A 12,884-nucleotide genomic window follows, 5' to 3' on the forward strand; every position below is an offset into this window, starting at 1 on the left:
TCAAACACGAGAAATCTGCAGAAGCTGGAAATCCAAAGCAACACACACAAAACTCAGCAGGCAGGTCAGGCAGCATCTATGTGAATGACGTTTCAGGCCAAGACCCCCTTCACGGCCGGAAAGGAAGCGGGGAGACACCAGAATAAAAAGGTGGGGGAGGTGAAAGAGCATAGCTAGAAGGTGATTGGTGAAGCCCGGTGAGTGGGAAAGGTAAAGGGCTGGAGAGAAAGGAATCTGATAGGAGAGGAGAGTGGACCATGGGAGAAAGGGAAGGAGGAAGGACCCAGGGGAGGTGTTAGACAGGTGATAGGAGAGGTAAAGGGACAGAGTGGGGAAGAAAAAAAAAGAGGATTTTTTTTTAAAGCAGAGGAAGAAATTGACATACATATCGAGTACATATACATACCTGTGAGTAGCCTCATCGTGGCACAAGAGGGGGCCACGGACCGACATGGGAATGGGAATTAAAATGTTTGGCCACCGGATGTTCTGCTTTTGTTGGATAGAGCGGAGGTGCTCAATGAAGCAGTCCCCCAATTTATGATGGGTCCCACCGATGTAGAGGAGGCCACATTGAGTGCACTGGACACAATAGTTGGCCCCAGCAGATTCACAGGTGAAGTGTTGCCTCACCTGGAAGGCCTGTTTGGGGCCTGAATGGAAGTCAGGGAAGAGATGAATGGGCAGATGTAGCACATAGGCCGCTCATTGGGATAAGTGCCTGGAGGGACAAATGGACAAAGGAAGTGATCCCTGTGGAAGGTGGAGGTGGGGGAGGAGGTAAAGGTACATTTGGTGGTAGGGTCCCTTTGGAGATGGCAGAACCTTTGGAGAATGATATGTTGGAATGGGAAGCACCAGAGAGACATTCTGTAATGATCAATAAACCAATTGTTTGAAATCAAATTACCTTGCCTGGTGTCTCAGGGCTGGGTGTGTCTGCACTGGTGCCACCTCCCACCCTTGGCACACTTTCTCTGCTACTTGTCCCAGTCCCCTCCCACACTGCTCTACCCTCGCTATTCCCAATATCCTTTACTCCTACCAGATTTATAAACTCACTCTCCACTCTATGTTGACAAATATGACAAATACAGTACTGTGCAAAAGTCTTAGGCACGATAGCTACATATATGTGCCCAAGACTGTTCGACAGTACTGTACGTTAGGAGTGTGAGAGAATGAGAGGAGATGATAGAGGTATACAAAATTATGAGGGATATAGATAGGGTAACTGCAAGCAGACTTTCTCAATTGAGGTTGGATGAGACTGGAACTAGAGCTCATGGTCTACGGGTGAAAGGTGAAATGTTTAAGGGGAACACGAGGGAGAATTTCATCATGAGGATGGAGAGAATGTGGAATGAGCTGCCAGCAGAAGTGGTGGATGAGGAGTTCGATTTCAGCACTTAAGAGAAATCTGAATTGGTATGTGGTTGGGAGGGGTATGCAGGGCTATGGTCCGGGTGCAGGTCGATAGGTCTAGGCAGTAAAATAGTTTGGCATGTACTTGGTGGGCTGAAGGACCTGTTTCTGTGCTGTAGTGTCCTGTGATACTGTGACTCTAAGTGGTTAGAAAGTGTCTTATCTGAGACTCAAGGTCAAAGAAAGGACAACGATCACTGCGTAACTCAAGTAAATATAGAAAGAGGCAGTCAATCATTGACTTCCTGTAGGATCACAGCACGCTCAGATGCGGCGGCCACTCAGGGTCCAATCAAAGGTGCATTCGTTCGTCTTGTATGTCTTTTCTTATGATGCAAGCCACGGCTGAATTACAAGAACATTGAGTACTGCAGGACGATCCCATCAGCAAATCACTCGATAGCGACTGAACTGGACTTTTTGTGTGTCATCGTGTCATCACCTGGACTTGCTGTGTACCATTGTGCCGAGACGGTTGTCAGTGTGAGTCAGCCTTCGAAGTTTTTATTGGGATTGCAAGACCCTGTTAGACACTGGTAACATACAATACTGCAAGTCCGTCCATTCATTGGTAGGACCTCATAGAGTCGTCAGAGCATGGAATGACATGCCAACACAAGTGTTGCATGTGAGCTCGATTTCAACGTTTAAGAGAAGTTGGATAGGTATATGGATAGCAGGGGCACGGAGGCCTATGGTCCCAGTGCAGGTCGATGGGAGTGGGCAGTTTAAGTGGCTTCAGCACATGTTAGATGGGTTGAAGGGTCTGTTTCTGTGCTGTACATCTCTATGACTCTATAACCAATGCTGGGGTGGCTGCATTGCCTCGGTAGTGGTGAGGACACAGCAGCCTGTTGCAGCTGCCCCGAGGAGAGAGAGAAGGGGCTTCTGTGGGCCGTGCTGGAATCGTGCTATGTTGGAGGCTAGCCCTTCCTCTCAGTGCTGCCCTCCAGTATTCGCTCAGTGGTAGAACAAGCTGGACCAGGACAATCAGGGACTTGGGGAATATTTTTTCGTGACTGTATGTTTTTCTGAAATTGTAACCGTACAGTACCTATAAAAAGTATTCACCTCCCTTGGAAGTTTTCATGTTTTATTGTTTTACAACATTGAATCACATTGGATTTAATACGGCTTTTTTTGACACTGATCAACAGAAAAAATTCATTTGTGTCAAAGTGAAAACAGATCTCTTCAAAGTGATCTAAATTAATTACAAATATAAAACATAAAATAATTGATTGCATAGGTATTCACCCCCTTTAATATGATAAACCAAATCATCACTGGTGCAGCCACTTGGTTTTAGAAGTCACATAATTAGTTCAATGGAGATCTGTTTTTTGAGACCTGTGTGCAGTCATGGTGTTTCAAATGATCGTAGTAAAAATATAGTCCTGTATTTGGAAGGTCCAACTGCTGGTATCCTGGCAAAAAGCACATCATGAAGACAAAAGAACACCCCAAGCAACTCTGTGGAAAGGTTATCGAAAAGCACAAGGCAGGAGATGGATACAAGAAAATTTCCAAGTCACTGATTATCCCTTGGAGTACAGTTGTCAATCATCAAGAAATGGAAAGAATATGGCACAGCTGTAAACCTGCCAGGAGCAGGTCATCCTCAAAGACTGAGTGACTGTGCAAGAACGGGACTGCTGAAGGAGGCCACCAAGAGACCTAAGACAACTCCAGAGGACTTTCAAGCTTCAGTGGCCAAGATGGGAGAGAGTGCGCATACAACAACTGTTGCCCGGGTGCTTCACCAGTCATTGCTTATGGGAGAGTGGCAAAGAGAAAGTCACCGTTGAAAAAAAACTCACATGAAATCTAGACTAGAGTTTACCAGAAGGCATGTAGGAAACTTTAAGTTCAATGGTCTGATGAAAGCAAAATTGAACTTTTTGGCCATCAGACTAAACGCTATGTTTGGCATAAGCTAAACACCACACATCATCAAAAACACACCATCCCTACCGTGAAGCATGATAGTGGCTGCATAATGCTGTGGGGGTGCTTCACTGCAGCAGGCCCTGGAAGGATTATGAAAATAGAGGGTAAAATGAATGTAGCAAAATACAAGGAAATCCCGGCAGAAACCCTGATGCAGTCTGCGAGAGAACTGAAACTGTGAAGAAGATTTGTTTTCCAGCAAAACAATGACCCCAAGCATTAAGCCAGACAAGGCTGCGCAGGAATGGCTTTAAAAACAACAAAGTTAATGTCCTGGAGCAGCTAAGTCAGAGTCCAGACCTTGATCCAATTGAGAATTTCTGGCTGGACTTGAAAAGGGCTGTTCACTCATGATCCCCATGCAATCTGACAGAACTTGAGCAGTTTTGTAAAGAACAATGGGGAGAAACTGCAGTGTCCAGATATGCAAAGCTGATAGAGACCTATTCACACAGGCTCAAGGCTGTAATTGCTGCCAAAGGCACATCCACCAAATACTGACTTGAAGGGGTTGAATACTTGTGCAAAATTATTTTGTGCTTTATATTTGTAATTAATTTAGATCACTTTGTAGAGACCTGTTCTCACTTTGACACGAAAGAGTCTTTTTCTGTTGATCAGTTTCAAAAAAGCCAAATTAAATCCGCTGTGATTCAATGTTGTAAAACATGAAAACTTCCAAGGGGTGGTGAATACCTTTTTATAGGCACTGTATGTGCTATTTGTGCTATGCGCTGTTTGTAGTGTGTTGTGTGCTGATGGTAATGTGTTTTGCACGTTGGCCCTAAAGGCACACTACTTTGGCTATATTCATGTATGGTTGAACGACAATTAAACTTGAACTTGAAAATTAGAACTGACTTCAGTCATTCATGAAAAGTTCAGGCACCTTTAGGTGGGTGTATTATAGGTAATTGAAGCCCTTGTTTAAGAAAATCATTGGACTCTGGCATGGTGCCAAAGGACTGGAAAATTGCAAATGCCATTCCACTCTTTAAGAAAGGAGGAAAGCAGCAGAAAGGAAATTATGGACTAGTTGGCCTGACCTCAGCAGTTGGGAAGATGTTGGAGTCAATTATTAAGGATGAGGTTATGAAGCATTTGGTGACACACGGCAAGATGGGACAAAGTCAGTGTGGTTTCCTTACGGGAAAATCTTGCCTAACAAACCTATTGGAATTCTTTGAGGAGATTACAAATAGGATTTTTTTTAAAAAAGGGATGCAGTGAATGTTGTATATTTGGACTTTCAGAAGGCCTTTGACAACATGCCACACATGAGGCTGGTGACCAAGTTAAGAGCCCATGGTATTATAGGAAAGCTACTGGAATGGATAGAGCATTGGCTGATTAGTTGGAGACAGCAAGTGGGAATAAAAAGGTCATTTTCTGGTTGGCTGCCAGTGACTAATGGTGTTCTGCAGGGGTCAGTGTTGGGACCACTTCTTTTTGTGCTCTTTAGCAATGATTATGATGATGGAATAGATAGATTTGTTGCCAAGTTTGCAGATGATACAAAGATTGGCGGTGGGGCAGGTAGTGTTGAGAAAACAGATAGGCCGCAGAAGGACTTAGACAGATTAAGAGAATAGGCAAGAAAGTGGCAAAGGAAATACAATGTTGGGAAATGCATGGTCATGCACTTTGGTTGAAGAAATAAATAAGCAGACTATTTTTTAAACAGGGAGAAAATCAAAAATCTGAGATGCAAGGGGACTTGGGAGTCCTCATGCAGGATTCCCCAAAGGTTAACTTGAAAGTAGAGTCAGTGGTGAGGAAGGTGGCGGGGAGACTTTAGACTGCGACACTCTATTAAAGTCTTTGGCAACGATGAAAGCAGCCTCTGGGTGTACAGTCTCCAGGATGCTGATGGTCTCGTACAGTTCCTTGAGAGCCAGGTCGGTATCAGCCTGTGGTGGAATGTACACCGCTGTGATGATAACAGCCGTGAACTCCCTAGGCAGCCAGTAGGGTCTGCACAGCAGGTCTGGAGAACAAAAGGATTTGAGTGCATGCACATTCTGGGGGCTCGCACCAACAAAACTGTTATGGAAACAGCAATGAAGAATCCTTCCACATCCAAGTGCGACAGTATTCCTGAGTCTCCACCCAGGACTTGCATTGTCGATAGTAGTGAAAACCGAGAGGAAGGTGCTGGAGTGATAAAGGAAGCCCTGAACACCGCCAAGATCAATGGCCGAGGACAGAGAGAGATGGAGCACCTAAATGCTAGCAGATGTAACAAGCAGTAAATAAGTAATAAAGAAAGATTGCCTGACCACCATCCAGTGCAAAAGTAGGAAGAATGCTCCAACTAAATAATGGAAGAACTGAAGCCATCATCTGCAATCTCCATCTCCTTCAATCCTCTGAAATATCTGCACAACCAGCAGTCCTAAAGTGGCAGGGTGGAGATATGTCTCTACCAAAGGTGGTAAAGGACACTCCTTCCCTCCACTTGCCTGTAGGTCACCCCTGGGCAAGGTGTGGCACCTGTTTAGAACCCCTCCCCTGATCAGGGTCACGTGAAGCCATGGGAGCAGATGATGGATGGTGGTATGAGCAGCTGGTGCATATCACAAGTCCTGGTTATGCGACCACTGACACCAGGCAGACAATCTCTGAAGAGTATTAATAATGGCTGAGGTCACCCGTCTGGTAATGACACTGCCCAGAAGGTGGCAATAGCAAACCACTTCTGTAGAAAAATTTGCAAAGAACAATCATGGTCCTGAGACAATGATCACCCACATCATACAACTCAGCACATAATGATACCTCCAATTTTACTTATTCTGAGATTAATCCCACTATCAGAACTTCAAAATTGATCAAACCATTACTGGTGTCTTGATTGACATTCACTTGCTGTCAATCCTTTAACAAAACCATTTTAAAATGTCCGTCCAAGTTCAGAAATCCCTTGATGGCCTTGATAATCTCCTGTAATCCACAGCCGCTGGTCAGATCCTCTTCAACAACTGGATTACATGAATTACACTGCAGAGTCCTGCTCTGTGATCTGTGGCAGAGACAATCCATGCACCAGGATGTCTTCACATTTACAAAAGCTTCCTTTACACTCTGTGCTTTGACCTCGTCTTGGTCACTTGCCCAATATTTATCCCAGTTCCAACAAATTGTTTTTAGTTCACTTATATACTGTCAATCAAATATTGGATTGGTAACTGACAGGTAAGCAGTAATTTCAACCAAATAATGTTCATATGGCTATGTGATGTGCAGGTAACAATGGTAGAGCAAACAAAAGGTCAGGTTGTCCTACGTTCCTAGGTGTGACAGTTAAAACGCAGAACACTACAGACCTTCAGCCCATGATGTTGTGTTGACTTTTTAACCTACTCTTATATCAATCTAACCTTACATTCTTGCAAACACCCTCCATTTTTCTACCATTGACATACCTAAGAGTTTCTTAAATGTCCCTAATGTATCTGCCTCTACCACCACCCCAGGGAGAGGATTTCATGCACCCATCACTGTGCAGATCACACTTTAAGTAAGGTGTGACAAAGAATGTGCATCAGATGCAAGTCTTTTGGTGAATGTCAAATGCAACTGATTTCACTTTAAAACGTTTTCCTCTGCATTTCTCTGTCAGTCCAAAAATGAAAGGCAGTGTTTGAAACATACCTGTAGTGTTGTTGGACCTTGGTCAACTGGAATGATGAGGATGACAAGGTCTGATTCTATACTTAGGTATCCAAAGACATCACACTGAGGCACCGATACGTGGATTCGTAAAGTGTAAAGGATGTCGTGTACAGAAACTGGTCTTCCTCCATTTAACTACAAGGACAAAGAAATGCCAAGTAAGACCATTATTCTCATAATGGACTACAAATTAATTTTCCAACGATCCTTAGATATATGCATTAGCAAGCAGATGTACAGGTGTACATAATAAATTGGCCACTGAGTGTATGTCCTATTATCATCCAGAAATTTTCAACTATAGCCCAAGCAGCAGCCAAACCTGAAACTGAGAAACCAGTTAGTCTATTCCAAAAATTATTTGCCCAGAAATTGTGAATGGGCTTATTTTTCCACCCAATATGTTCCTTGGGAATAAAGCTAATGGAAATTCATTTGGATTTCAGGATATATCAGCCAATCTGAAAATCTTTAAGAATAAAGATTCAGATTTATTTACGTCATACAGTAAAATAAGTCATTTGCACCAACAATTAACACAGCCAAGGATGTGCATCTGAAGAATAGGTAATAAAACTATATTCTGTCTCAGTTGCTTCTCATTGTGGTTTGGAGGCTTGTGTGCCTCAATGATCCAGAGAGCTATGTTGGCTGGAGTCAGGGCTTTATGCTTTGGCTCTTGGTAGGGTCACCCATGCCAAACAGGTCAAATGGTAGAGGCCAGACTAAGAGAGGTCCACCGAGGGTTTGGCTCAGGGTTAACAACCCTGGCTGGTAGAACAAAACTGTTACAGAAACAGCAATGAAGAATCTTTCTATATCCAGGTGGCCAAGGACAGACAGAGATGGAAGACTTTATTTGCTGCCCTAAACGCTGGTGGCAAGTTAGGTCAGAAAATAATTGAAGTGTTTCTCCTAAACAGTCGTGTCTGAAATTAATTGTATTAAAGGTCATCACTTGGTTAATTTTATTCCGAATTATACAAAAGCTATTTGTTTTGACCCTGTATTTAGGACCTACCTTGGCAAGGCTGTCCAGCTGGTCCTTGCTCCATAATACCCGCAGCATTCCAGCACATAATGGACAGCAGGCACCTAAATTGCAGAGACAAGCATTACACCTATGGACCAGTGTTAGGCAAGTAATATATTTTAACGCAGCCTTGTGTTCAGCTTTTATGGTAAACTGTTTAAGGGATTACTGAAGTGAACTGAAGCGATTCACTTACATAAATTTCTTTAGCCAGAGGGTGGTGAATCTGTGGAATTCATTGCCATAGAAGGCTGTGGAGGCCAAGTCATTGGGTACATTTAAAGCGGAGGTTAATATGTTTTTGATTAGTCAGAACAGTCAAAGATAATTGGGAGAAGGCAAGAGAATGGGGGTTGAGAGGGGCAATGTTGGAATGATAGAGCAAACTCAATGGGTCGAATGGCCTAATTCTGCTCCTATGTCTTATAGTCTCATCATTATGCCCCATTATTGAATTTTTTCCACAACCAATGTTCTCACTTTCAAGGACTCTTCATCTCATGTTGTTGATATTTATTGCTTATTGATTTATTATTATTTCTTCTTTTTGTATTTACAGAGTTTGTCGTCTTCTGCATTCTGGCTGAATGTCCTAGTTGGGCAACCTTACATTGATTCTATTATGGTTAGTACTCTATAGGTTTGTTGAGTATATCCAAAAGAAAATGAATCTCAGGGTTGTATATGGTGACATTTATGTACTTTGATAATAAATTTACTTTGAATTTATAGTCTCATAAGTTCCCGTTCAAATATTAAGGATTAATAAACTCTTCTTGGGCTTCCAGCCAGGCACAAGTATCGATTATAACTGATGTCCCGATGACAAACTCTGCCATCTTCATCAGGGATGACGCCTGGGCATCTCTAGTCTGGCAGAATTTATACCCCTGTAGTCCATCCATCCTGATTGGTTAGTTCTCATCCAATCAGGTTTCCACTCTCCCACCTTGTTTACAATCGAATTCCAGTTCTTACTTAGAGTGAGACATTCAACTTTGTTAAAATACTTTTCCTCTAGTTTTATTTCAATGGCTTCCTTTACCAGGTGGTTCCAAAAGCCGCTGGTGAGAAACAGTAATTTTATGCCATCAAAGTCATTCCTACGGTCATTGTGAATGCAATGTTCTGCTGCCACCAGTTTCTCCACGTAATTCAAATAGATACGCCTCCTGTGCTCCTTGACGTGGGTTTCCACCGTGCGTCCCATGTGACCGATATTCAAATGTTTCGCTCCAAGGAAGAACTGGAATTCGATTGTAAACAAGGTGGAAGAGCAGAGAACCTGATTAGATAAGGACTAATCAATCAGGAGAGAAGGACTATGGGGAGATAAATACCACGGGACTAGACATGCCCAGGCATCATTCCTGATGAAGATGGGAGAGTTTGTCATCAAAACATCAGTTGTAATCGATACCTGCACTTGGCTAGAAGCCCGAAAAGAGTTTATTCGTCATATAACCGGGCAAGCACCAGATCCTTTATCATATTAAAGATTGCCTGAATATGGAGAGGTGGGGGGGGGGGGGTTTGGAATATTCAAAAAAGAAAAACAACCAGCCCCAGACTTGGATTCAGCATGCGATTGTGCTGACATGGTTTCTGTCTATGTGTTCCACCTGAGGGGATTCCTTCAAGCAAGCATTACAAATTAACTATGTAAAATAAACCAGCTGAGGATATTATGAGTTTGAGCAAAGGAACACGGTCAGCAAAGTTAAACAAAAAAAAACCAAAATCAGATTAAAAGTTGTCAGAAAAGACTTTGTCCCCATACCAGGTGGAGTGACGGGCTTGCATCCATTGCTAGGCAGTGGTGAACAGATGACATTTGAGCACTCGGGGTGAGAATTATATTCGGGACGAATGCCCACAGCTTGGCAAAGTCCGATATAGTCCACTGCCACACGATCCGAGTAGGCAGCACACACGTTATCGTAGGTCTCACCGTTGTGGCCACAAACTGGTTGCTTTCCACACATATCCTTCCAAGAAAATACAAAACCAGTGCATCATTTATTTGATATATACTGTTAGATTATCGTAGCAACAACCTGGCACTCAACGTCAGCAAGACCAACGAGCTGATTGTGGACTTCAGGAAGGGTAAGACGAGGGAACATACACCAATCTTCATAGATGGATCAGAATTGGAGAGAGTGAGCAATTTCAAGTTCCTGACTGTCAATATCTCTGATGAACTATACTGGTTGCAACATATCAATGCAACAAGACAGCAGCTATATTTCATCAGGAGTTTGAGGAGATTTGGTTTGTCAACTAAACCACTCAAAAACCTTTACAAATGTACCATGGAGAGCATTCTGACCAGCTGCATCACCATCTGGTATTGGGGGGGGGGGGGCAACAGCACAAGATTGAAGTAAGCTGGAAGTTCTTATAAAATTGGTCAGCTCCATCATGTGTGCTAGCCTCTATAGTATCCAAGACACCTTCAAGGATGCTGCCTTAGGAAGGTGACCCCCGCAACCCAGGACATGCCCTCTTCTCATTGCTACCATCAGGGAGGAGGTACAGAAGCCTGAAGGCACACACTCAGCGATTCAGGAACAGCTTCTTCCCCTCTGCCATCTGATTTCTGAAGGGACAATGAACCCATGAACACTACCTCACTACTGTTTTTATTTCTGTTTTTTTTTTGCAGTACTTTTTTAATTTAACTATTTAATAGACATATACATACTTTGTATAACTGTTTTTCTCTCGATATTTACTTACTATGTATTTAATTGTACTGCTGCCGGAAAGTTGGCTTGCAGGTACAACAGGTTAGTAAGCAGGAAAACAGAATATTGTCCTTCATTGCTAGAGGGACAATAGACAACAGATATAGGTGCAGGAGTAGGCCATTCGGCCCTTCGAGCCAGCACTGCCATTCACTGTGATCATGGCTGATCATCCACAATCAGTACCCCGTTCCTGACTTCTCCCCATATCCCTTGACTTCGCTTTCATTAAGAGCTCTATCTAACTCTTTCTTGAAAGCATCCAGAGAATTGGCCTCCACTGCCTTCTGAGGCAGAGCATTCCACAGATCCACAACTCTCTGGGTGAAAAAGTTTTTCCTCAACGCCATTCTAAACGGCCTACCCCTTATTCTCAAATTGTGGCCTCTGGTTCTGGACTCCCCCAACGTCGGGAACATGTTTTCTGCCTCTAGCGTGTCCAATCCCTTAATAATCTTATATGTTTCAATCAGATCCCTCTCATCCTTCTAAATTCCAGTGTATACAAGCCCAGTCGCTCCATTCTTTCAACATATGACAGTCCCGCCATCTCGGGAATTAACCTCATGAACCTATGCTGCACTCCCTCAATAGCAAGAATGTCCTTCCTCAAATTTGGTGACCAAAGCTGTACACAATACTCCAGGTATGGCCTCACCAGGGCCCTGTACAACTGCAGAAGGACCTCTTTGCTCCTGTACGCAACTCCCCTTGTTATGAAGGCCAACATGCCATTAGCTTTCTTCACTGCCTGCTGTACCTGCATGCTTACTTTCAGTGACTGATGAACAAGGACACCTAGATCTCATTGTACTTCCCCTTTTCCTAACTTGACACCATTCAAATAGTAATCTGCCTTCCTGTTCTTGCCACCAAAGTGGATAACCTCACATTTATCCACATTAAACTGCATCTGCCAAGCATTTGCCCACTCTCCCAACCTGTCCAAGTCATCCTGCGTTATCACAACATCCTCCTCACATTTCACACTGCCACCCAGCTTTGTGTCATCTGCAAATTTGCTGATGTTACTTTTAATCCCTTCATCGAAATCATTTATGTATATTGTAAATAGCTACGGTCCCAGCACCGAGCCTTGCAGTAGCCCACTAGTCACTGAAAGGGACCCGTTAATCTCTACTCTTTGTTTCCTGTTCGCCAACCAATTTTCTATCCATGTCAGTACCCTACCCCCAATACCATGTGCTCTAATTTGGCCCACTAATCTCCTATGTGGGACCTTATCAAAGGCTTTCTGAAAGTCCAGGTACACTACATCCACTGGCTCTCCCTTGAATTCAAGAACAGGGAGGTCACACTGCAACTATACAGGGTACTGGTGAGACTGCACCTGGAGTACTGTGTGCAGTTCTGGTCTCCATACTTGAGGAAGGATATACTGGCTTTGGAGGCAGTGCAGAGGAGGTTCACCAGGTTGATTCCAGAGATGAAGGGGTTAACCTATGAGGAGAGATTGAGCTGCCTGGGACTATACTGTCTGGAATTCAGAAGAATGAGAGGGGATCTTATAGAAACATACAAAATTTTGAAAGGGACAGATAAGATAGAAGTAGGAGAGTTGTTTCCATTGGTAGGTGAGACTAGAACTGGGGGACATTGGCTCAAGATTCAGGGGAGAAGATTTAGGACGGAGATGAGGAGAAACTGTTTTTCCCAGAGAGTGGTGAATCTGTGGAATTCTCTGCCCAGGGAAGCAGTTGAGGCTTCTTCACTAAATATATTTAAGATACAGTTAGATAAGTTTTTACACAGTAAGGGAATTAAGGGTTATGGGGAAAAGGCAGGTAGATGGAGCTGAGTTTACGGACAAATCAGCCATGATCTTATTGAATGTCAGGGCAGGCTCGATGGGCCGGATGGCCGACTCCTGCTCCTATTTCTTATGTTCTTATGTTCTAATGTTCTAACAAACATCACAACATATGCTGGTGATATTAAACCTGATTCTGATTCACTTTAAGTGAATTCATTGAGTTAACACAACTGATGAAACCCTGGCTGAACTGACAAATGAAAGGAACCCACATTTA

The 12,884-nt window shown here is 43.4% G+C and overlaps 1 protein-coding gene across 11 annotated transcripts in view; it reads right to left on the reverse strand.

The window, feature by feature from the left end:
* Nucleotides 1-12,884, reverse strand: part of reck (reversion-inducing-cysteine-rich protein with kazal motifs) — a 206,482-nt gene that overhangs the window by 14,571 nt on the left and 179,027 nt on the right. For all 11 annotated transcript variants that reach the window (XM_063067016.1, XM_063066939.1, XM_063067008.1 and 8 more), the window contains 3 exons: nucleotides 9,864-10,071; nucleotides 8,072-8,145; nucleotides 7,030-7,185 (listed from right to left, as the gene is read on the reverse strand). In XM_063067016.1, coding sequence (XP_062923086.1) covers nucleotides 7,030-7,185; nucleotides 8,072-8,145; nucleotides 9,864-10,071 — 438 coding nt within the window. The remainder of the gene's footprint in view (nucleotides 1-7,029; nucleotides 7,186-8,071; nucleotides 8,146-9,863; nucleotides 10,072-12,884) is intronic.

Source organism: Mobula hypostoma, chromosome 1 (genome assembly GCF_963921235.1).
Source record: "Mobula hypostoma chromosome 1, sMobHyp1.1, whole genome shotgun sequence".
Classification (NCBI taxonomy): Eukaryota; Metazoa; Chordata; class Chondrichthyes; order Myliobatiformes; family Myliobatidae; genus Mobula; species Mobula hypostoma.